Source organism: Alosa pseudoharengus, unplaced genomic scaffold (assembly GCF_046254945.1).
Source record: "Alosa pseudoharengus isolate Yale_2024_CS ecotype anadromous, Long Island Sound unplaced genomic scaffold, YU_APseudo_1.1 YU_APseudo_1.1_scf_7, whole genome shotgun sequence".
NCBI lineage: Eukaryota > Metazoa > Chordata > Actinopteri > Clupeiformes > Clupeidae > Alosa > Alosa pseudoharengus.
Genome location: NW_027468859.1, coordinates 22,811,195 through 22,835,434, shown reverse-complemented (window position 1 = coordinate 22,835,434; position 24,240 = coordinate 22,811,195). Strand labels below are relative to the sequence as shown.

Below are 24,240 nucleotides of genomic sequence, written 5' to 3'. Positions count from 1 at the left end.
GCTTGCCCTGGATGGCCTCGATGGAGGGGAGTGAGGAACCGGTGATGCGTTGGGCAGTTTTCACACCCTCTGCAGTGCTTTCCGGTCATGGGCAGAGCAGTTGCCATACCAAAAAGGTGATGAAGGTGGAGCTCATAAATCAAATATCCAGTCACAGTGTAGCAGATGCCCTGCAGTACTGCAATGTAGAGCTGCACCTTCCTCAGTTCCAGGGGTGTGAGGAGACCGTTCAGCTCATTCGTGGTAGTCCTTGAGCAAGGCAGTTGTTCTGGGGAGATATAAAATAAATAAATGAATGAAAAGGGATTTGAGATGAATCTTATTTTTGTTAGGGTGAATTACATGTGAATAATACAGTGATGGGCAAGCTACTTGGAAATTGTAGTGAGCTAAACTATCAGTTACTCTGCCATGAATAAAACTACCACCGCAGTCAAATGTAGCAAGCTTAGTAACACAAACACAGCAGTAGGCTAGTTCACTACATAGGAAGCTACTTTAAATTGTGCTAATTTCACATGACAAGAAAAGTGTAGCTTGTTTGGCCAAGCTACTTCATATAAAGAAGTTAAGCTATTGAAAAGTTACTTTATTCAGGAAATAGTGAAGCTACCACCAACACACTTATTACTAGCTAAGCTACAAGTAGCAACTGCCCAATAATAGGCTACAGTCTGAGCCACTTGTGTAAAATTCGCCGGCCAATGTTATACTAGTAATATTTGATTCATTTCTACAATAGCATTCTTGTGTCAGTTGTAATGTAAGTCAGTGTTATGGAATATGACTTATCAAGTCTCAGTTCATAGCCGGGTGAACACCTGAACACCTAGTAAGTAGCCTAGCTAGCTGGCTACAATTTACATACAGTAATAACTAAGATCCTTGCTCCTTTTGAACTCTCTGGTAATATTGCATTCACAAAATACAACCAATAGTACGATAATGTTAAATCTTACTTGTGGAAAGTAATCCCCCGAGCCCTGTTTGCGATGGTCCGCCGATTTGACTCTTGTTTCTTCTGCTGCAACTATATCGGCTGCATTTCCTTTTTCCAGCAGCCAATGCTGTGTCTACTCTGGCACATGGGCTCTGGCATTGCAGCAAATCATCCAGTCGTCATTTTTTTACTTCTGACATCAGACGCAAAGTTTTTGCACGTGGCACACGTAAAAATATGACGTCTGACGCTCAGACGTCTATTTTTTACTCCTGAAGAAGTAAAAAATCTACACGTGGAGGCGTTATTTTGACAGACGTTATGTCCTAAACGGCTTGCCATACTGAAGCACTACTACACTCACATGCATCTTAACACATGCCTCAGAGCAAGTCAGGTACATCAAACAAGGGGCAAATAAGGGCTATGAAATGAAGAACATGTAGCCTAACACTACCCTTCACAAACTAAAGATCCCTTTACTTGTAGGCATGATATTGAGGTGCCACCCACCCATCACACTTGCCCCATTCACATCCATTAAATGACAGGTCTGTTAATGACCATGGCTATATTAAACTGCAGTTCCTTAAATCAGTGGGTAGATAACTGATATATTACTTAATTCATACTGGACCTCTTTGCAGTCATAGCAACACTACATGTATAGCACTACATGTATTAAATTTAAATAATGTGACCTACCTATGTCCCATGGAAGTTCGCAAGGTAACATTAACTGTTATTAATTCTAACGTTAACAACTTTCATCTGTGTCTGCCAGCCTGCATAACAACTTTCATCTGTGTCTGCTAGCCTGCATGGTAACAGCCACTTTAAATGTAGCTAAGTTACTTTAACGTAAAAGCTAACTTACTTGCGCCTGATATTTCATTCTAAAACTAAACAGACATGTAAACGTGTTATGTAACTTCAAACAAACAGATATTCCACATAATAGTGAAGTTAGTTACTGGAAAAGTTAACATTAACAGCTAACATCGCTAGCGTTAGCTCACTAGCTAATTCTAAACATGACTAACGGCTTTGATTAACATTCCATTATGAAACAATATATTTAGAATAAATTCACGTTTCAATTGGCATACAAAAGTACTGTATTTCTGGGATATGATGACAGCAGAGTTTATACAGCTTGCACATTCAGTCAGAGGCATGACATAAAAGTGACGGTTGAAGTCACTGGTGACTGGAGTTGAAAAGGAGCAAAGATTCTAGAGTGCTATGCGAATTTGAATTTGATCAAGGGTGGGGGATGGGAATTGCTGTGTGTGCGCACGCGCTTATCAAGTGGCGATAAGCATCCATTAAAAACAATCGTGAAAATTATTACTGTTGGCATTTTAGTCTGTTATATTACCAAACTGATTGGTAGAAGTGTCAAAACAATAGTAACATTAGCCTAGTGGGCTATTATTACTACTATTATGATTATTAACATTATTGGTTCTCATATGGTGGTCAATTCAATGACGTCAATTCCATAGCATTTTGACGCCTTTTTTCTTGATATCAAATCAACGTTGATTTAACATCAATCATATTGACCCAAGTTTTATAGACCAGTGACTACATGTTAGATTGATCCCTTCGTCATTTTTTTACTTCTGACGTCAGACGCAAAGTTTTTGCGCGTGTCACACGTTAAAATATGACGTCTGACGCTCAGGCGTCTATTTTTTACTCCTGAAGAAGTAAAAAATCTACATGTGGAGGCGTTATTTTGACAGACGTTATGTCCTAAACCGCTTGCCATACTTCAGTGATGGTCTTTTCATGTTCTGTGTGTTTTGCAACGTATTAAGTGCGCCACATACTCGACGCACCCGACCAGTAGCGCGACAATGTGACGTCACAGAAGCGCCGTAACCATTTATACTCGCGCGTGGTGGTCGCGATACTAGTTGCAATATTCTCCTGAACAGAGGTGTCGCTGTTGTGAAAAGGCTAACGTTAACTACTTACACAGCAGAAGAAGCTGCAGTAAGAAACACCAGTAGCTAGCCTCTGTGATGGTACTTCAGACTTTGGTTGCTACTATTCACAACTACCATCATCATTATCATGTAGTTTCCAAGGTGTGTGCACAGGTAGATAGATAGATAGATAGATGGATATATAGATAGGTACTTTAGTCATCCCGAGGGAAATTTTAATAATTTAAACAGTTTAGTTAGCTGGCTAGCTAGCTAGCAGCTGGCTGAGTTTGTGTAATTTCCTGTAGTGGAAAGAGATTTTGTTCAGGCCTTAATAGATATCCTTTGTTTGAAAATAAATCGTTTCTATTCTTTCCTCTTAATTCCATGTGTTGCAACTCTCACTGGTAACTTTGTTAACTTATCCAGCAAACTATTAAAAATTCACGACTGTAACAAAACACTGCAACTCGCTTGCCCTCGAACTAGTCCATCTTCCTGTTTCTGCCTTGTCGCGCTCGTCTGAAAAAAAATGAGTGGTGCGCTACCGTGTGCTACACTGCCAAAACCCTGGCGCGCCAGAGAGATCTACGTCATTTTGACGTCACGTTGTCGCGCTACTGGTCGGGTGCGTCAGGTATGTAGAAGCTCTTAATCTTAGTCTCCCTCCGTTCCCTCTGTTTGCAGGTGGTGTGTTGTGAGGACTGCTGCCCTGAGAACACTGAGTGCATTCTGGAATATTCCAAATTTGTGCCACGTCCAAGCTCGCAAGAGAGTTCACTCACCAGGTAAAGACACACACACACACAATGTTATTTTGAAGTATTAAAAAACATTGTTGTTTTAGACTTTTTGAACGAAATGGTTGGTAATTAGCACGTTTACGTTTACATTCCGGTATGATGGCAGAAGTGTCTTTGTGTACTGTGTGCCAAAACTATACTATTTAGCATGGTTGTGCAGCTACTTCAAATACTGTAAGTATTGTAATTTATCTACATATAGCACTACCGTTAAGCGTGGGAAAAAAGTGGGGGTGGGGCGGGGATTGCATGGAAGGAGATGCATGCTATTTCAAGAGTTGGACACCCATTCACTTTACTTTTTTAGCACAGGCAGAGACCAAATTTCCCTCACGGGATCAAAAGAGTATATATACTTATACTGCTCAATCCAACCAGGCAATGCTAGGGCGTCTGGAGGGCTCCAGAATCACAAGTCAGCTGCCAGCGACTTCTCTGGGATACAATCAAAACCAGACTCTGGAAAGCTAGCCCATAGACCAGCAGCTCAGTGAAGCTCAAACAGCATCAGGTCCCAATAACCAGTGTGAAACTGAGAACGAACTGCTCCATTCACACGGCAAAAGTAGGCAGACAGCTTGGCGGACATCTCCACTGGAAACAGCGAGACAGGTCCCACACAAAAGAGGTGTTCCTCTGAATTCCCCATCAAAAACTATACAATAAACTCATATTTTTGTTCAGTCTCTGTCAAATTTGAAGGGTTTGTTACATAAACCATATATTTTTTGCATAAAACGTAAAAACTACTGCTAACGTAACGTTAATTTACCCACTGCATTACAGATATTGGTTTGTACCATCACTGTATTCAAGAGTTCGGTGATAGAGAAAGTGAACTTTCTTTTGAGATTACACCTATCAAAGATTGTAGCCTTTCCCGAAATAGTCACGCTGCCCCTCCATTTCAATTGTTGATGCGCCGAAAGTAGACCTATCATGCTTATCAAGTGTAACTCTCTGAAGACATCCTTAACTTGTGGGTGTTGGAATTGTTGTTGTTCATTTAAGTTCACTCAAAATGTCAGGCCGATTGTATGGCGTGTGCGTCCCGTCACTGCTATGGTTATCACTTACATGTTATCTGTCGCTGCCAGCACGTTCTATATTCAGCGTCGTCCATCCTTGCAAATGGGTTCAAGCAAAGTCCTTTTAGGCAAGTCCCTCCACTCAGCGGCCATAATGCAACGCTTTTTGGGTACTCATCGGGCATCCTATTCGGCAGAAATGCGCGTGCGCAAGGCTTCACGACACCAACCGTGCTCCAGCGGCGAGTTCACAACACATGATTGGCACGATGTCTGCACAACACAGCACATAATTGGCTCAATGTAGTCACATCACACCACATGATTGGCTCAATGTATACACATGTCGACGTTTTGGCGAGGAAGGGGTGGGATATGTGTAGACAACGGCCAGATTGGCGTTACAAACTAACCCCATGCATTTCTATGGAGGATTTTTTGAGTGTTGTGTCTCCTCATTAGAAAGTCTCTGTTTCTGTTAAGTTGTAAACAACTGTAAAAATGATTGCCATAATCTGATTACACTCAAAAGACGTCTGGTTTTGGTACTCTACAAATTAATGTTTTACTTTGTTACATTAGTAAGGCCACGGCTGCCTGCCTTCTGGCGCAAATCGGTAGGGTAGAGTGTAAAGCAAGGAGACTGAAATGGACACTACCCTCATACCCATCTCGCTATACTGAGATCAGTTAATATGAAAGTATTTTTTTAAGAAAAAAAAATCGAAAAACATTGCTAGTGAGTTTGCGATCCTATTGGTTTGGTTGTAACCTTGGGCGTCCATTCCTATGACCGTACAGAGGAGAAGCGTACTCTGTGGGGCCTCCAAGAACATGATCTTGAGTAAGAGACCCAGATGGTCTGGCCATTAGTCTGCACAGATGGAGTCCTGTGGCTCCTGCTGAAACTTTGACGAGCTGCACAGGTGCAGGTAGGTTGACACACAGCCAAAGAAAGTATGACACCCGGTCACAAAAAAAACAAAAACAGACTTAGCGCTTCAACACCGCTGACTTTGTTGTGTTCCTGATGGTGGTTTGATTATTTTCTTGTAAGGCACCAAGTACAAATTGTTTTCTACAACATCGGATTTCCGTAGTTTTTCTAATTATTGTTGGCAGGTGAGCAAAGAGTTTATGAAGAGAAAACGGATCTGACTGTTGAGGCAACAGAGGAGCGGTGATTCTGTAAATAGCTCAGACTAACATCCACTACATAATTACTTCAGAGTAATTTCAATGGGTGACTATGACAGGGCATGAAGATGAAAAGTGACTGTGGTGTTGAGAAAGGCGTTATATAAAGCAAACTTATTATTATTATTATTATTATTATTAATAATACTACTACTACTATTAATACTACTACTAATAATAATAATAAGAAGAAAGTCTAACTTTTGCATAGGTACCATGCTTAGGAACCTTAGCTTTCATCAAGGGGGTCTTATCACCTACCCAGAATATAAAGACTACCACAACTGTTCCCTTAAATGTTGTAGGTTGTTTATGTGTTTGCAGATAAAGGCTAAGTTAGTGGCAATTCCTCAGGTCTGGAAATGAAGTAACTGTATGATGGATCACAAGGAGTCAGTTGACAGCTGTTAGCATGCTGCTATGTCAGTGTCAACTGTCCTGCTTCCATATGTCAGTGGAAACTTCCACTTGAAACAGAATGAAAATTTCCATTGAAGATTGTGCAGCTAGATAAAATAAATGGTGTAAAATACATGGAAAATTCACAACCACAGAATACATTCCAGAGCATTTGTTTGTTTGTTTTTTTTCAAAAGAATGTGACCCAGGAAATTCTGAGAATGTGGCAATACTAAGGATTAGGATTAATACCACAATAAATCAAATCTAGTTTAAGCTTTAAACTTAATACAGTGTACAAATGACACATTTACAGGTTGCATTTTTAAACAATCAACTGCTGTAGTTGTGTCACTACCCTGTCTGACAGACACACGCCAGATCGTTCAAGTCAAGTCACATTTATTTATATAATGCATTTTTGTATGCAGAGTGCAACCCAAGGCGCTCCACACGCAGACATCAAGGCATAAACAGACAAATGAACAAATTGGCAAATATAGAAACAAAATGCTGGACAGAGCGGCGTGATTCGCAAGCGCACTCGTACCCAGACATTAAGACAGGAAACAAACAAATGAAGAATAATAAAAAGTAAATAAATAAATAAAAATCTGTAAGTGAAATTCAATCAGTTCATTGGTTAGGCCTAACATTATATTGAACAGCAGCATGGTGCTCACTGCGCCGGGATTAGTGTGTGCTTCACCTCACTGTGTGTACACTGTGTGCTGTGTGTGTTTCACTAATTCACGGATTGGGATAAAAGCAGAGACCAAATTTCCCTCACGGGATCAAAAGAGTATATATACTTATACTTATACTGCTCAATCCAACCAGGCAATGCTAGGGCGTCTGGAGGGCTCCAGAATCACAAGTCAGCTGCCAGCGACTTCTCTGGGATACAAGCAAAACCAGACTCTGGAAAGCTAGCCCATAAGACCAGCAGCTCAGTGAAGCTCAAACAGCATCAGGTCCCAATAACCAGTGTGAAACTGAGCACGAACTGCTCCATTCACACAGAGGCAAAAGTAGGCAGACAGCTTGGCGGACATCTCCATTGGAAACAGCGAGACAGGTCCCACACAGAAGAGCCTGTGTCCAAGTCCGATCTCTCTAACCAGGCGCTGGAGCAGCAGCTCAGTAGGGTAGCTGTCCAGGGGGACAGCGACGGATCTCACAGACCCACGCAGTCCAAAGGTCATCCCCTAAAGGGACTGTCTTCTTTTCTGTCAAACAACTCCCCCTATCTGCACCGCTTGCATACTAACGTTGGAGACTTTCTAATGAGGAGACACAGCACTCAAAGACTCCTCCAAAGAAATGCATGGGGTAAGTTCGTAACGGCAATATGGCATTAGTCTCTACACATATCCCGCACCTTCCTGTATGCCTCCCCATTCACTTGAATAAAACAATTGATGCCTGATAACTGCCCAAAGTGTACTGCAAGATGGCCGCCGAATGGGGGGAACTGCCTAAAAGGACTTTGCTGTAGTCAACTGTTGCAGTTGTGTCACTACACCGACTGTAGGGTGGGTCTAACCAAGGTCTGGTAGATGCATGCCAGATCGTTCAAGGGTAATCCCCTTCTTTTCTGTCGAACAACTCCCCTATTTGCACCACTTGCATACTAAGTAACGTTTGTTTTGCTTTTGGTCTTATCTCCACAGATCTCTCACCCTGTCACTGACACCACAAAGGAGAGCACAAAGAGGAGAGGCCGCTTCTCGGGCGGATGCCTGTTGTTATCTCTACTGTGGCTCAACTGAATTCCAGGGTCTAAAGCATGTGTGAGAAGTTCCAAATACCAGAAATTCTCAAATGTTGCTGCATTGCAGCTTATGGGATGCATGTGTAATGTTGCTAAACCAATTCAGAGGGCCATCTCTTCGTAATGGTCACAACTGTGAGTATTTACAAATGAAAAATGCAAAATATGCTCTTCTCCTGCAATGCCAGTACCACATTCTCCTAATTGACTACTAATATGGCTAGTGTACTGTATGTGACAAGTTGCTGCGATCACAACTATTGACGCTATTAGTACTACCGCCAAAACTACTCTATCCTACACCTTTTTTAATTAACATGTTAACATGTCATAAAATATGATCATGATTCAAGAAATGATATCTGTACAAACCAACTTTGTGCATGCTGATCTGTGAACACAGGGCTGTTATGCTTCCAGCCAGCTGGAACGGACCATGTGTTGAGCCAACTTTTTTTTATCCGATTAAGGTTTGATTTATTTTCATAGGTGTAGCCACATGAGCAAGCTCTTCCATGGACAGCATTTGATAAGGGCATGTGTGTGTGTGTGTGCTTGCGGGCATGTTTGTGTGTGTGTGTGTGTGTGTGTGTGTGTGTGTGTCACAGACCTTGGCAAGGGTTCCCGATAAGGATGCCATTTTTTTCAAACAAACAACGAATGGGAAAGATGAGAGGAACAGTGGAGAAAGGGGACCCTACTCGCTCTCTCTCTTCCTCTATGTGTGTGTGTGTGTGTAAGAATACAATCCTTTGTTGTAGTTTTCTGTTTAACTGTGTGTTTGTTTGTCTCTCTCTCTCTCTCTCTGTGTGTGTGTGTGTGTGTGTGTGTGTGTGGGAGGGTATACTGGAAGGCTCCACTATCTGCAGAAAACACAGTTTTCATTTGTTGTCCTCCCTTATGCACGTGACTTGGCCATGTCCTCACTGCCCCCCTCGCCTTGTTTCTTGCTTTGGCTGCTTCCACAATCACATTCAGCTAAACTGTACAACACTTTGTGCTTGGCTGTAGGGCTGGGACGGCATGGATGTTTTCTTACCGCGGTCGGTAAGCAAGAAATTACAGCGGTTTCGATGTATACCCCTCCACACACAAAAAATTGGATTATGGATTATGAAAGGCTATCACGATTTTAGAACTGTTACATTCATGACGCTAATGTGAATTTTACAACGTAGGTACAAGTGACCGAGGTATTGCGGTAATGCGGTTACCTTCCCAGCCCTACTTGGCTGGTGAAGTTCCTAGGCTGATTAACGACTTTAGAACATATCTTAACCAATGGCTATTTTTAAATCATACAAGCATCACTTTACCAGATGGTCAATACCAGAAACCAGATATTTCTTTGGTGTCTGGGCTTTGTCAATTTGCCCATTTCAATGAAGCAAACTATTTTTGGGTTAAATGTGAATGAATGTTTTTTTTGGGAGTCATGTGAGACCATGGGGCTGGGACTTGCCAACAAACTCCGCCCCAAAAGTCCTCTTCACTGAGCTGCCTGGAAGGAATTCATACACCCAACGTTTCTTTCCTTTGATCTGTGTTTGACCCTTCCTCCTTTGACTTTGTTCATCTCCTGCTCTCAATGTGAAAGCCTCTGCTGGGAGCAGAAGTAGATCTTCCCTTTTTTCCCCTTATTTTCTTTTGGTCATTCCCGCTGGAAAGCGGAAGAGGCTATGATTACAAAAGACTTTCATATCTCTTTGTCAACCCTTTTTCATTTCTTGTGAAGATACCTTATGACTTCTGATCAAACAGAGCAACCACAGTATATGAAGACTGGTTTATGCGGCTTCATGCTGTGCATTAGACATTGACCGCATTTTCACAGCAAACGTATGAGACAGGAGAAAGTCAAACAGACATCAATTCAAACACAATTAACAAATTGTTACGAGATGAGCTTTTGAGATGAGATGAGATGAACTCAGTGAGCATGTCTTGCAATACATACCAATGACCACCAGGACAAAGAGCAGAGTGGCCACGCCAGCGGTTATGTAGAACATCACACGAATGTGGTGTGCCAACTCGTCCATGTCGTCCACATTTGGCACCAGGATAGGGGGAACTAGGAAGCCAATGGCAATGCCAAGCTGTAGGAAGGTCAGAAGGCACACGGATGAGTTCCTGAGCTTGCCATGTCATCATGGTTCACAGGCCATCTTACATGTATACTGATAAGCTATGACTCAAGTTAAGATAAACTGATGTATAACTATAAAGCCTCAGTTCACACTGGAGAAGTCTATGGAAACAAAAACGTGTTCCACTACAGTACAGTGTAAATTGTGAAATGACCAACTGGGAGTGGACATTTTTTATTACTCAACACACAGCAAACACACAGGGCCATCGTGGCAGTGGATGGGGAAACATGCCCTGTGGTCCAGTGACACAAGCATGTAACCTTGCCATGGGATGGGTAGTGCCGTACAAACCCTTCTCAAACTGAGGGCAACAGGTGAGTTTGCACAAGGTGGTAAATCATAAAGAATAACAGTTTATTCTACATAATTTGTTTCAACTATGACTTTTAAGATGCCACTCATTGACACGTACACACAAGATTCAAACTAACTGGATATAGCTCAAAAGTTGGATAATGGTGAGGGTGGCGGCAAGGGAGAAAAGCTCCCACCCTGCTCTACACTATATTGGCTTAAACCCTTTCAATCTGGTTTTAATCAAAGTAGAATATGTGTGTAACTACGGTCATTTGTGTTGGTTTTTACATGCATTCCATTTGTGTGTGTGTGCTTCACCTCCAACAAAGCCACTTGAGTTATCACTTGCAAGAAAAGTCTCCATGTGTTATGATTTAAGACCAAGTGGTAATAATCTCATACTGTATTGATCCTAAAAACTCCTTTGTGCTGTATCCAAGAAGTTTATTAGCAATCTATATAACTTCCTAAGCTTCTTTTTGAACTTTTAAATTCTTGGAGAGATTTCCTGCACAACTAAGTATTAAAGGGTTAAAACAAATCCTGATATTGTTGTTGAAGTCTTATTTTCTAGAACTGTACTTAACATCAATAACTAGACTTATCGTCTTAAAAATGATTAATAGACCTGCTGCTCGATCATGTGTTTCAATGACCAGGGAACTTTTATCAATAGAATATCAATAGAATATGAAAAAACATCACAAGAGAAAAATCATGCACAAAAATCCCCTCATCACGTCACCTGATTGTGTGTATCTCAACTGTACACATTAAGACATAGAGATCAGCAAGGCAAAATCATTTTAATCAGCTAGTGTGGAATCTACTTCAGAACAATGGATATATTTTCCCATTTTAATCCTGTTTTTTTAACGAATCAGTACAATGTAGGGGGCTGTTCAATGGACACAAAATAACATTAGGATAATCTCACAGGAACATACTATTATAGGCTTGATGTCTTCACGGATGCATGAGCAATGAAGACTGAAGATCAGGTTCTATTCCTGTTCATTCATTGCACACATCAAAACAAGAAGCCTGACCCAGGAAAACCACTAGTCTCCAAACACAGTGACATCATCCTCTTATCATACCAATGATACCGTCCTCATATCATATTGCTTCGTGTGACTGTTTCCTCATATTTCTAAAGGAGAGTACACACAAACATCACAGTAAGAGTAAAAAGCTGCTTTTGGTTGAAATGAAAATGGCTGTCAGAAACGGATCACCTGCTGAACTGTTGTATTTAGGGCACATGGAGTGCTTGAACTCTCCCCTCTGCTCTACTGAACTTTGAGCTTTTAGGCTCAAAATAAACTGGACTGTTCTCAGCAAAAGTGCTTCAGCAAGAAGTCAAACAAGCTAGAACACATATTATCCAGTGTAAACTCAATAAACTCAAAGATACACTGCCCGACTTAAAAGTCTTAAAGCGATAGGCTACAAGAGTTCACCCAAAAACCAAACAAATAAATTTTACCTCATGACAGTGAAAGCCTGTATTAGGTTTGCTTGTCTATCTAACACCGGCTGCAGAATGCCAGCGGTCAGAAAGGGGTGGTCATCATTCACCTTCCCTGTATAGAAACAGAGCCTCTCTCACAAGCGATCATCCTCCCATAATACAGACAAGTAAATCCAATTATGTCTACTACAGGCATGAAGTAAAAAGAATGTTTTCATAGATGGGTGAACTCTCTCAAAACATGCCGTAGCCAGCAAATTAAAAGAAAATGTAAGGGTTACTAATATGTGCTCAATTCCTTTTGTAAAACACAATCTAGGACTGTACTATACTACTGTATATACGTCTCTTCTTCCATATCCCTTCATCACACAATAAAGCCAAAACCTGGCCAAACATACCCTATGGCATGCATACTCTCTCACCCTCACATGCAGGCAAAATAGAGCTATACAATGGCCATGACAAAATATACTAAGACCCAGGGTAAACACACCTGATTACCCAACACTCCAATGGAGCAGGCAGTGGAAACTTCATTCTCTCCAAACCACACCGATGCCAAGCGAGGTGGGATTCCCAGGATGAACACAGTGCCCACTGAGCAAACAAACTGCCCAAAAAACGTCAAGGGAAACAGGTCTGGCGCTGCGCTGCCAACCTTCGCCCAGGCGCCGATGCAGTTGAAGGCCGCCCCAGTGAGGACCACGTCCCGCATGCCGCGTTTGTCGAGCATCCACATGACCGGCACAATGAGTGGGACGTAGGTAAGCAGGTAGATCATGGAGAGCCAGTCCAGGGCCATGTTGTCGATGCTGTAGAAGCGAATGAAGATGTTCCCGACTATGCCGTACTGGAGCCACATGAAGGCATTGCTGGCTGAGTAAGCGCTGAACAGGAAGAGCATTATCCAGCGGCGCCGGTACACGCGTGTCTCTGTCTTGGACACCAGACCCACGCGTTCCCCAGCCTCCATGGTCAGCGGTGAGCCCAGCGGGCCGGTGGGCAGCAGCTTGTTGTTGGCCTTGGTGGGAAAGAACTCCCTGTGGTGCTCGAGGGCACCCGCTGGGCTCTTGCTCATCTCTGAGCTTCTGCTTACTACTTCATTGCTTTGAGGCATTGCGTGTTAAGAGTGTTATCGGTGGGCCGGAGTTACGTAGGCTTGCAGCCAATCACAAGTGTTTATACCCGTATAACCAGTATGACAACAGCAAACAGTTCTCTTTTCTTCCTTAACTTCTTCTATTGCCTTTCGCTTTCGGTTTGGCCACAGATTCGGCTGGTGCTCCTGTCACAGGATGTCAGGGGAGGAGGGGGGGTGTTCCCTCAGAATGTGTGAGGTGAGAAAAAAAAGCAGCTGGTCTCACAGCACTAGTTTTCATGCCTGATCACTTTCAACCGTTTGCGTGAATTGTCCAGACGTTCCAGTATTTATCACCCCACACCAAGTCATGTGACACAAAATCTTCTTGGAACTCGCACCTCCCTCACTCGCCAATAACCAAGACCCCTCCCACCAACTGTACCATATGTCTTGACTTGCAATGTTGCAATACAATCTTGACAATCAAACATGAGCTGTGACACAGGGCTAAACAGGACCTCACTGACCTTTCTCCTACTGTGACACAGGGCTTGATAGGACATCACTGAACTTTCTCCTACTGCTTCCATCTATTCCTAGCTGATCTATCAGAGTGCACGGGTGCACTTTTTTACTCTGCTGGTGATGTTTTCTTAAAGACCATCCCAGGAGATTCCGACAACACCTGCTGGCTGTTGGTGTGGAAATCAGAGTCAATTCAAAAGCCCATGTTAATGAGAGTAAATGCTACGATGATCGAACAGATGCAAGCATTAAATCCAAGCATCATATTTTATATAGAGCAGTAGCACAGGCGATATATTGACAGTTATGTTAAAGAAACGTCAACATAACATGAGACACAAGGTCAGGAGATGACTATTTATTGTGATTTGTATTAGACCAACGCAATACAGCCGCTTTTGTACAGCACAGACTTGACCAAAAAGAACAAGAACACTGAGCAAACTGTCTGAACAGATTCAGACATATTGACGTATGCCTATCATATGAGCTAGACATCATTTACCAAACCTCCACATAGCATGACAAAGACAAGAGCTTAATCATGGAATAAAATGATAGCAGTCGATAGCATTGATATTCGTTCACGTAGTGATCTTCCAACTTTTCTGAAACAGTTCGTCTGATGTGTTTCACCTCAGTTTTAATCTAACAATACTAGAGAGCCATGACTCAATGCTTGCCTTGTAGACAATTACAATGCATTTTGGTCATGGACAACTGTTTATCCTAGAGTTTTCCCCTCTGTATCTATAACCCCTTCCCCATTGTCGGACCAAGGCTAAGCTGTCTCAGATTTAGTCTCAGACATGATTTATTATCACTTGGTGCTGGATTGTGCCTGTCAGGCTTCCTCAAGGCAACTATCTCCGGGTTTCTGAGTAGGTAAGGTAACTGAGTCCGGTAAAGATGATTACAAAAGAGGACGATGCAAACAGGCCATCAGCCTGATAATGGGGATCATGCAAATGTTTTTTCATTTATCCAGAAACAGTATCAGTATCTTAGCTGTTGAGGGGCACTAGGCCTTTAGGCCACTTTATTTACACTTTAGGCCCATCACCTGATCTAGTAGGCCATTACCTCTACACAATGGATAACTGAGGGGGATTTTAAAGTAAATGTTGCAATAACTGTAATTTAGTAAGTTTCATTTTTACATCCTATGGTCTGGTCCGGTCCACATATGTGACTCATTACTGACCTTGTTGCTTGTAGTTTAACAGTTACATTTCACAGATTTAGTTAGACAAGTTAATGATATAACGGGGCAAGGATTGTATCCCTCTTTTTGAGTGGAACACCACAAAAGTCGGTCCACCGTTTGTGCAAAATCCAAGTAGTAAGCACCGATGGCCACCCAGGTTTTACCATTGGGAGCCAAACATCAAACTCAGCAGCCTGGCATTAGAGTGTTCTCTCAGGAAACTGGCAACAATGCACATGATCACTGCCACTGTCCACAGAAAGTTTCGGTCAGCAGGCGTCTCCTGTCACAAGTTAAAGCTACTCAGCAAAAAGGATTTTCACTTACTTCTAAGGTAGGTAGGCCTTAACAAGTCTGCATTTTCCATATTACATTCATAGCAATAAGGATTATAGGATGACTGAAGGGACTGATGGGTCATTCTGTGTCAAATCAGAAAGTTGCTGCTGCACTTTCAGAATTTTTTAAAACCTTTCTTATCATGGGTCCCCTAAACCAAGGCCTGTGAAATAGTTCTGTTCAAATCCTATGTCTTCCTATTTTTTTCCAGCACTTGATATTTAGTTTTACAGCCTGAAAAAAAAAGCATTGTCTGGGAAGCAATGTTTGGGCATTCATATTTTGAAAAGTATTATTCATATCCAGCCCAAACTTTGTAGGACAGAAGACTTTTCTCGGTATGACTGAAACATTACATGTTTGTATGGCATGCTTATTGATTTTCTATAAGGCCCTAGATTTGGAAAAGTGCAAAAAGAATAACACTGAACCAAACCATTTTGGTATATCAACAATTATTTCTTTCTTTAGATACACTAATGTTGGGCCATTATCTGAGTTCTCCAAAATACAATGAGCAAAAAGATAGTAAGGAATAGGGTCTTGTATAAAATCAGTGGGCATGCAGTACAAACTTGTAATGGCCCAGTCATGCTGAGAACATGTTTGCCTTCCATCCTATGAAATTTGCGCAGCCTAAGATTTTACTCTTAAATATATTAATGTTCAAACATGGCATATCAGGCAGTTTTGACAGTGTAAAAACAAATGAAAAAAAAAAAGGAGTGTCTATTCGTACCCCTGGTACGAATAGCCTTGGCCACACAACTGGGCTATTCACACCCTTACATAACAACAAAAACATGTTGCTCGCGTGCCCAAAAAACATGGCCGACATTCGTTTTTTCGTCAGCAGAAAGTGAAGAATTCTGAACGGTTTCAGCACTAATATCTGTTCAAATTAAACTTGAGATGGAAAAGTTGTGTTTTATTTTCATAATCTTTGTTCAGTGAACACATACAACCGTCAGTTTGTTAGCTAACAGAAATTTCGTGAATATGACGTTCAGGCCTATAAACTATAATTTTACCTGCAAACCTCTATTCCTTGTGGAGGCAGAGTGAGTGTGCATGTGTACCAACGTCTCTGGAGAAAAGGCGCGCAATTTGAACAAGAAATCGGTTCTCAAACGGAAGTTTTGATTGCAACAATTAGCTAGTTCATGCACCAGGGTGTAAATACATAACGTTAGACAGTAAAAGAAATGGACGAACAGACTCCGTCGTTTTCAATGGGAGGGCACAGAGTCAAATAGAACGATTTTTCAGTTGGTCCCCCCAGTACTGCGCAGACTCACACTTAACTTTGTGACGTTAGCCATCGAACTGAATCTTGTAACTCATATGGTAGATACACAGAAATTCTTCTCACACTTCCTTCGCCTTCAAAGTCAAAGTTAAACATTTATTTATGTATTATTATTAATATCATCCTCACAAGTGATACCAAGTTGTGTTAATGTTGAAGCTACCACACATGATCATCTTCAAAAACAGTCATGCTAAAACAAAACAAAAAAGTTATAGCCTTGAAGCTAATCTTCTTTCCACTTTTCCGACCTACGGTCAATCCATCGAAAACCTCTGAAATGATTATTGTTAGTGCCGTTTTTCATTAGGTTTACTTGCCTCTATGCAATGCTTTAATTTAACATACAATGCTATAGACTACATAGCTTTGTTCATGAGTTTCCGTGCTGGCTGGACTGAGCTTCTTATCCAAACAATACGGTTATCCCCCTACAGTGCGTTAGCTTCACTACAACCGGACATGCTAAACATTCTTCTTACGTTACGTACGAGGTAGTCGAGTGTTGTTTTGCCTTTTATTGTTTATGTAGATTACACAGAAGCTACAATATCGGCACAGGATATATGTTATATTAAGTTATGGTATTTCAAAAAAAAAAAAAATCCTAAAATGAATGGGCTTTTATGGGGTTAGCAGAGAAGTGGTCCCTCCAGCTTACATTGATTCTTCTACTTCCGGGAATTCGCCTGCCCCCTTGTGTAAATAGCATGCAGTACCATAGACTGTATATATAGAACTGGACAGTGTGCCGTCTGTTAAGAGTGATGCGAGCGTTAGTCCAGAGCCCCCTGGTGGCTGGCTGCAGTACAAAGTGTAACTCCGCCCATCCCCATGTATTTCAATGGCCAAGTTGCCAACTTTCCGTGTCACTTTTCTCACCTAAAACTATTTTTGTATCTACAACTTTTTATTCGAAAAAATAGTTTTCAAGTTGCTTCAATACACACAATTTTTCTTTTCTTGCTGAAATTATTTTTTTTTAATGTTATATTAACAAATCTAAAAAGGGCGTGTTTACACCTATGATTGACAGCTGGCTGGCTGCAGACACGACGCTTTGTCCATTATGTTTTACCGTCTAGGCTGCAGACACGACCACGTCATCGCTCCCTTATTTTAACGACACCTGATTTCGACACATAATCTAACCTAAATAAGTGTTGCTGTTATTATCATTAGGCTATATCTTATCACAGTCTGACTAAATACATATTGATAGTCATACATTGTGTAGTTGTTTGTAAGAGACATCTTTGTTAGTTAGTGACAGATTCTTTGTGAAAAAAGATTCTATGGGTAAAGTAAAAGGGCTCTGCTATATTGATCCGAAGTGACGTTAGCCATAGTCAACATCATTTACAGTCCTATTTGTTTCAAATGGTTTCCTTTAACGTAACCAGTGATTGCCGCCATCATCGTTGCAACTTCATTTGAATACACTTAACTTGACTGGGAGAAGGCGATGTTAAGTTTCATTAACGTTAATTCTTGCTTAGTTTTTCAGAACAGCGGTATCTGAAATGCGTTAAGGTATTGTTGTTACCTGCGATTGCACTGCTGGAGAAGCATTTTGCATTGGTATGAATTGATCAGGTCTTGCCAGTGATGTGTAAATCCTCCCGTAGACGTACCCCATTTCAAAATAATACGTCTAATTTGAAAACTGACAACTCATTGATAGGCTCTCTCAATATGTCTGTAATCGTATGCCTCTACCACAGGCTTGCTAGTCTTTCACCAGAGAGGGTGCTCCATTATAAATCAAAAATGTAATATTGCAGCCTTCATGTCAGCTGTAAAAATATGAGAACATGGACCTACTACATCAGGATACTCTGTAAACATTTTACACATAATCAGGAAGCTACTTTGCTATTCAGTGTGTGATGTGTTTAAAATGGTACTACATTTAAAGAAACATTTTTATTCTTTGTTTCAAGTGCATAAGAAAATACCACATTATGATGATGATGGTTATGGTTATGCTTACCCTTAACAAATACAAAACAATATAATACTTAAAACAGGGATCAATCAATAGCCTAATGAAATAAACAATGAAAATGAGGGGGGAAAAGCAATAATAAATAATAATGCCTATTCAATCAATAATATAATAACAATGACATGGTAAGACTACATTAAGGAGAATATCAATAATAAACAACGTCAAATTAATCAACAGCCTATAATGAAAATAAAACAGTACTACTGCATACATTACAAACCATAACGTATAAGAAGTGCTTAAAATACCAAAAACTATCACAAGAACGAAGAGCACTGGGCAACTCATTCCACCAACATGGAACCACTGAGGAAAAGTGTCTTGAATTTGACCTAGCGTTTAAAACTGGTCGACACAACAGACGCTCATCAGAAGACCGCAGTGGGCGGTTGGGGATGTATATCTTGATCATTGAATTAAAATAACAAGGAGCAGATCCAGTCAGTGTCCTATAGGCCAAAGTGAGAGATTTAAATTTAATTCTGGCTACTGTAAGGAGCCAATGGAGAGTAACTAGGAGAGGAGTTACATGTGTCCTCCTTGGCTGATTGAAGACCAGTCGTGTTGCAGCATTCTGAATGATATATCAAACAAAAGAAACAAAAAACATTCAATATTGATTTAATATCAACCAATAATTATTCTGATATTAAAACTGCTTAACTCTCAAAAAGAATTTCAATTTACAAGGGCATTGTTCCCACCTCTTCTGGGGCCTACCATCAAATGTTGGAAAGCTGAGAACCTCTAGTTTTCGTAGGAAACAGTCAAAATAAATGTCGCCGGCGGGATACTGAAAATTATTTAATATTCTAACGTCTACATCTTTGTGTAGGCTACTGTTAAATACTAAGCAATGGCCTCTGACTTTTTAATACCAAGGCAGTTAAATGACCGTATTATAGTGGTATAGTCTACGTGATACACAGGACTACACAGTAAACCCATTTAAAAAGCATCATCATCTCAGTATACCCATTTAAAATAGGCAAGGATACGTATTTTAACATTTGTAATGTATATAACATTTGGGGTTGCTCACAGTATACCCACCACTACAAATAACTAACTAGACTACACCACTAGTTAAATGGCGCATTGCAATTTACAATTTGTGTAAGTTCAGGGGCATACAGAAAGTTAATATTAACAAAGGGATGTGTACAGCCTCAAGTATGAATGATGTCACATTAACAGAAGGTTCAGAGCAGCGGCAGACCTTTCTTGGTGCCACGGAAGTTATTGAAAGTCATGTGTTTTCAGAACGTAGTGGTGCTGTGCCATGTCCCATGTATAAGGGGCTTCAGGTTGATCCAGTGACGGTGGGTGATGATGTCAGGGAGATGGATGTCAGGGGACTTGGAGAAAGGGGGAACACATGCCACCTCAGACCACCCCAGCCAAACCACTTCACGTAGGCATACCGATGTAGACCATGGAGACCACCTTGCCGCCACCTCCAGTACATTCAGCCATCACCCATATCTTATCTGCAAAAAGGAAAGTTACAATAAAGTTAGTCAGACAATTTTACAACATTACAAAGCATCTAATCAGGCACTCAACACCACTAGTAATACCAATTAATTAAATATATGTGTGCAATAAACGTCACAGCCTACCTAATGTTAACTACACATTTAAATATGCGGTGTGAATGTTATTAACTTGCGTCAGCTTGAAAAATAACGTTATCAGTATGACTGATCATGGACGTTAGATGACAAACTAAGGTCTTTCTCAAATGTTCACCGATATCCCTGGGAAGTGACTGGTTCTTGGCGTAGTGTTTAATGCAGGCGTTTCATTTATCGATCATTCACTTATGCGGTCTACAACTACCGACCTACCAATCTATTTTTTACAGTCTATGCTACCGACCTACCATCACAGAAGTAGCTCTAAGGTGTCTTTGTCGTTTACGTTAGAAAAAATGCAACGCTGGCACATTGACATGACAGGTTGATAAGGTCCATGCTTCACATTACGTTAACGTTAACTTACGTTGCTTGATCACATCATACCGTTGCTTTATCACATCATAACTGTACTGACTGTCTAATCCATGTACAGTCAATGGTTACTCCATGTTGAGATGGCATACATTAAGATTGAGATATTTGAAAACAGCAAAAACTAATAAAACCGAGTAAATCATGCATCGACTGTTATGGGAGCTGTGTGCTAATCTTCACTTCAACAACTAACTTAGCCTACCGTTGACGGTAACGTTAATGTAGCTGCTAACGTTAGCATGTAATTCGCGGTCCGTATTTCTGTTGTTAGCTCATTAGTATTCACCATACTAAATTGTCACAGTCTATAATCAACATAATAAGCCCTCTTAGACGTATTTAAAAACAACAATAGACAAAAAAACTTTTCAGTTGATACGCAACACTTACCAGACAAGAGCAAACCGAAGATTGTTGTTTGTACTGTTTAGCTAACTCACAGCCGCAAAATTCATCCAGCCAGCTAGCCTTCGGCACCGAGTCGACCTCATGGTCGACCTGCGTTGTGGAAAGGAGTAGGGGGCGGATTTCACTTGACAAGGGGCGTGTTTAACTCGCTGAGTGGGCGTGCCTGACCGCGACTCCTCTTCACTGCGCATGCTTCAACTTCTGCTGCGCAGCCGCACTTCAAATTGGCTCCAAATTTTCCAAGATGGCGTCGCCTCGGCGGCTTCAATTCCATAGAACACTGCAGAATGCAGCCACACTGTCCAGTTCTATACAGTCTATGGTGTGATCAATATGCCAGATTAAATGCACAGGGGTGCAAATAGCATACACTGATATGTGTACCAGATGGGGTATTAATAGAACACATTGCTGTGTGCACTGGGGTACGAATAGCATACATTGATATTTGTACCAGACGGGGTACTAATAGGACACATTGCTGTGTGCACCGGGGTACGAATAGAATTCACTTCTTATTGCACCAGGGTACGAATAGCATAAACTGCTAATTGTACCAGGGGTGCAAATAGCCTTACCCCCAAGGGGTAAATCAAGGCCGAAATTTTTTCTACATTGGGAAACTTTGAGCAATATCTGAGACTGCTGCAATAACTTTCCAAGATTCGGTCTAATTAGACACAGAATGACTCTGATGTTAATGTGTAATCTGAGTAAATATGCACATTTTCACAATGAAAGTGTAGATTATGCATTCAATACAAACCTCATTTAAACCTCTACTATTAAGGGATAGGCTGACACTTTATATTTCACAGGGCAAACACTTGAATCAACTGTGATGGCAAGGAATTGCACTGTTTTTATGAATACAGAGTTTTGTGTAAATAGCAACATTATAAGTACATCACAGTTTGTACTGGATATCAGAAACATGTGCATAATTCATACTTTCGTCAAATTAGTCATATGAGCATTGCATGTTCTAATCGACGCTATGATAAATGTATGCATAATTACGCAGTAGTGATGTGCAGAGCCGGACAGTAACGGAGTACATTTACTTGAGTACAGTACTTGAGTACAATTTTGAGGGATCTGTACTTTACTCGAGTATCATTTTTGGGGAGTACTCATGACTTTACTCAAGTACATTTGAGAGGCAAATATTGTACTCTTTACTCCACTACATTTCTATCCATAACCGTGAGTACCCGTTACTACTTCTAAAAAAAAAGGAAAAAAGAAAAATCTCGGAAACCCTCAATTTGTTGTTTCCCTCTCAAACGTGATTGGATTGTGATTGGATTGTGCAGCCTATCAGCAATCACATTCAGCTTTCCGCCAAAGTAAACTCCATGGTCAGATTTAGATAAGAGACGAAACCATGGACGAAACAATGGATGAAGACGCAGCAGGTCCATCCCGGGAATGTGCCAACCCGTGGCCCCACCTCGCAGGACTATTTCAATTTTCTGAACAAGTTAATGATAGTTTTCGCTTCAAGTGTTTAAATTACAAAATAGTATTTTGTATTTGAAATACCTATTTTAAATACATATATTAGAAATACTGCCCATCCCTGGCAACATGGTAAAACGATTAAAATGACTTGATTTTACTTCCAATTCATTTTACATTCTCCAAGGTATTAACATTTTTCATAACTCCATGTATGACGTTTCTGTACATAAATGTAAGCACTGTGGCAGTAGTAATGCAATATTTAGAAAATGTAGGCTACTCTTGTACTCTTGATACTCCAATACTAAAAACAAGTACTTTACTTTTACTTAAGTAGACATCTGACTGTTGTACTTTTACTTATACTTCAGTAAAATTTAGCAAAGGGTATCTGTACTTTTACTCAAGTAATGAAGCTGTGTACTCTGTCCGCCTCTGGTGATGTGGCACCTGGTGATAGGCCTACCCAGGTTACTGACCATGTGGTCAACATAAGAATGGCATCATGCATTATGGACGTATTGACCTACCTGGTTTCCGAACACTCCAATTGAGCACGCCGTTGAAACCTCCTCTGAGCTGAACCACACCGATGCTATTCGCGAAGGCATTCCTAAAATGAACACTTGAGCAAATGATGAGCAGAACTGACCCAAAAAGGTCACCGCGAACAGGTCTGGTCGTACGCTAGCCACCTTGATCCATGTCCCGACGCAGTTCATAGCTGTGGCTATCAGCGCAATAACCCTTAGTCCCTTTTTGTCGAGTAGCCAGGTAACCGGGAATATAAAGGGTATGTAAGTCAGCATGAATATCATAGACATCCAGTCTATGGTGAATGTATCGACTCCATAGAACTTCATGAAGATATTGTTGATAATTCCGTACTGAATCCATTGGTACGAGTTGCAGAGAGAATAAGAGCTAAATAAAAGCACTATAAGCCAACGTTTCTTGTACAAACGTGTGGCTGGCTGCCTCTTGTCAGCGCTTACATTAATGTCATTTAAAGGCAGTGGCCCACCTATGAAATGAATCTGCGGGTCTTTCTCCGAATCTTTAGCTACTTCAAAATATTGTTTGTCACTGATGTCGCCAGCAGACAATTCTTTGCCTCCGCTCATGTTGTCAGAGTGAATTTACAGTGAATGTGGGATAGGCTACCTTCAACTCCTGTAGAACAAGAGACCTTGTATTCATAAGCTAACTCAGCTGTCAAAAGAAGCAGACCACAATATGGCAGTCAGTCACGTCAAAAAATGTAAACGTAAACGTTATTTAGGTAGGCAATATCTAGTTCCAGTAGTAGTGTATTACATTTACCGGAGGTTCACTGTAAAGGCTTCACGTTAATTGTTGGAGGTTAGTGCAATTCATTAGCGAGCTATGTAGTCTAGCTAGCTAAGTTAACCTTCTCTTCCAGTCACCTCGGAGAATGTCGAGACAGTGACAGAAATCTACCAGATGTAAAAACCCATATCCTACCTTATTGTACCTTAAGTGGACATTGGACCTGAGTTTGTATATGCCTTAGTGTCCCCGGGTAAGTTGACGAAGACAGCCTACTTAAACACCACACTGTCGGCACATGAGCCAGCAAAAGCAGAAGTTGGTTAGCCAATGGCTAATAGCTAGCTCGACAAGTGGACTTGTAAATGAAAAACTTCTAACCCTTATCATATGGCGCATGCTATCGCATTTTGGTTTAGGAAGTCAACGATAAAATCGAGCGTTATTGAAATAATTGCGTTTCTACCTCTGACCATGAACCACGGCAAATTTCAAGTGCGGAGCAGGCAAAAGCCTACTTTGTTCGAAATGACAAGTAACCAATGTGTTGGTGGTACCACCTCATGTGATCATTGCATTTCACCCA

The 24,240-nt window shown here is 41.0% G+C and overlaps 1 protein-coding gene across 3 annotated transcripts in view; it reads right to left on the bottom strand.

Moving 5' to 3' along the window:
* The window catches only part of LOC143110238 (choline/ethanolamine transporter flvcr2b-like), a 65,286-nt gene extending 41,109 nt beyond the window's left edge, over window positions 1-24,177 (bottom strand). For 2 of the 3 annotated variants that reach the window (XR_012984094.1, XM_076273129.1), the window contains exons 1-2: window positions 12,499-13,366; window positions 10,036-10,177 (exon numbers count right to left, since the gene is read on the bottom strand). Coding sequence is in view for 1 of the 3 variants with exons in the window: in XM_076273129.1 (XP_076129244.1) it covers window positions 10,036-10,177; window positions 12,499-13,122 (766 nt within the window). In the remaining 2 variants the exon portion in view is untranslated. Of the gene's footprint in view, window positions 1-10,035; window positions 10,178-12,498; window positions 13,367-22,894 lie in introns of those variants that run through there. The other variant, XR_012984095.1, reaches the window with a different exon arrangement.
* Window positions 24,178-24,240: the final 63 nt, after the last annotated feature.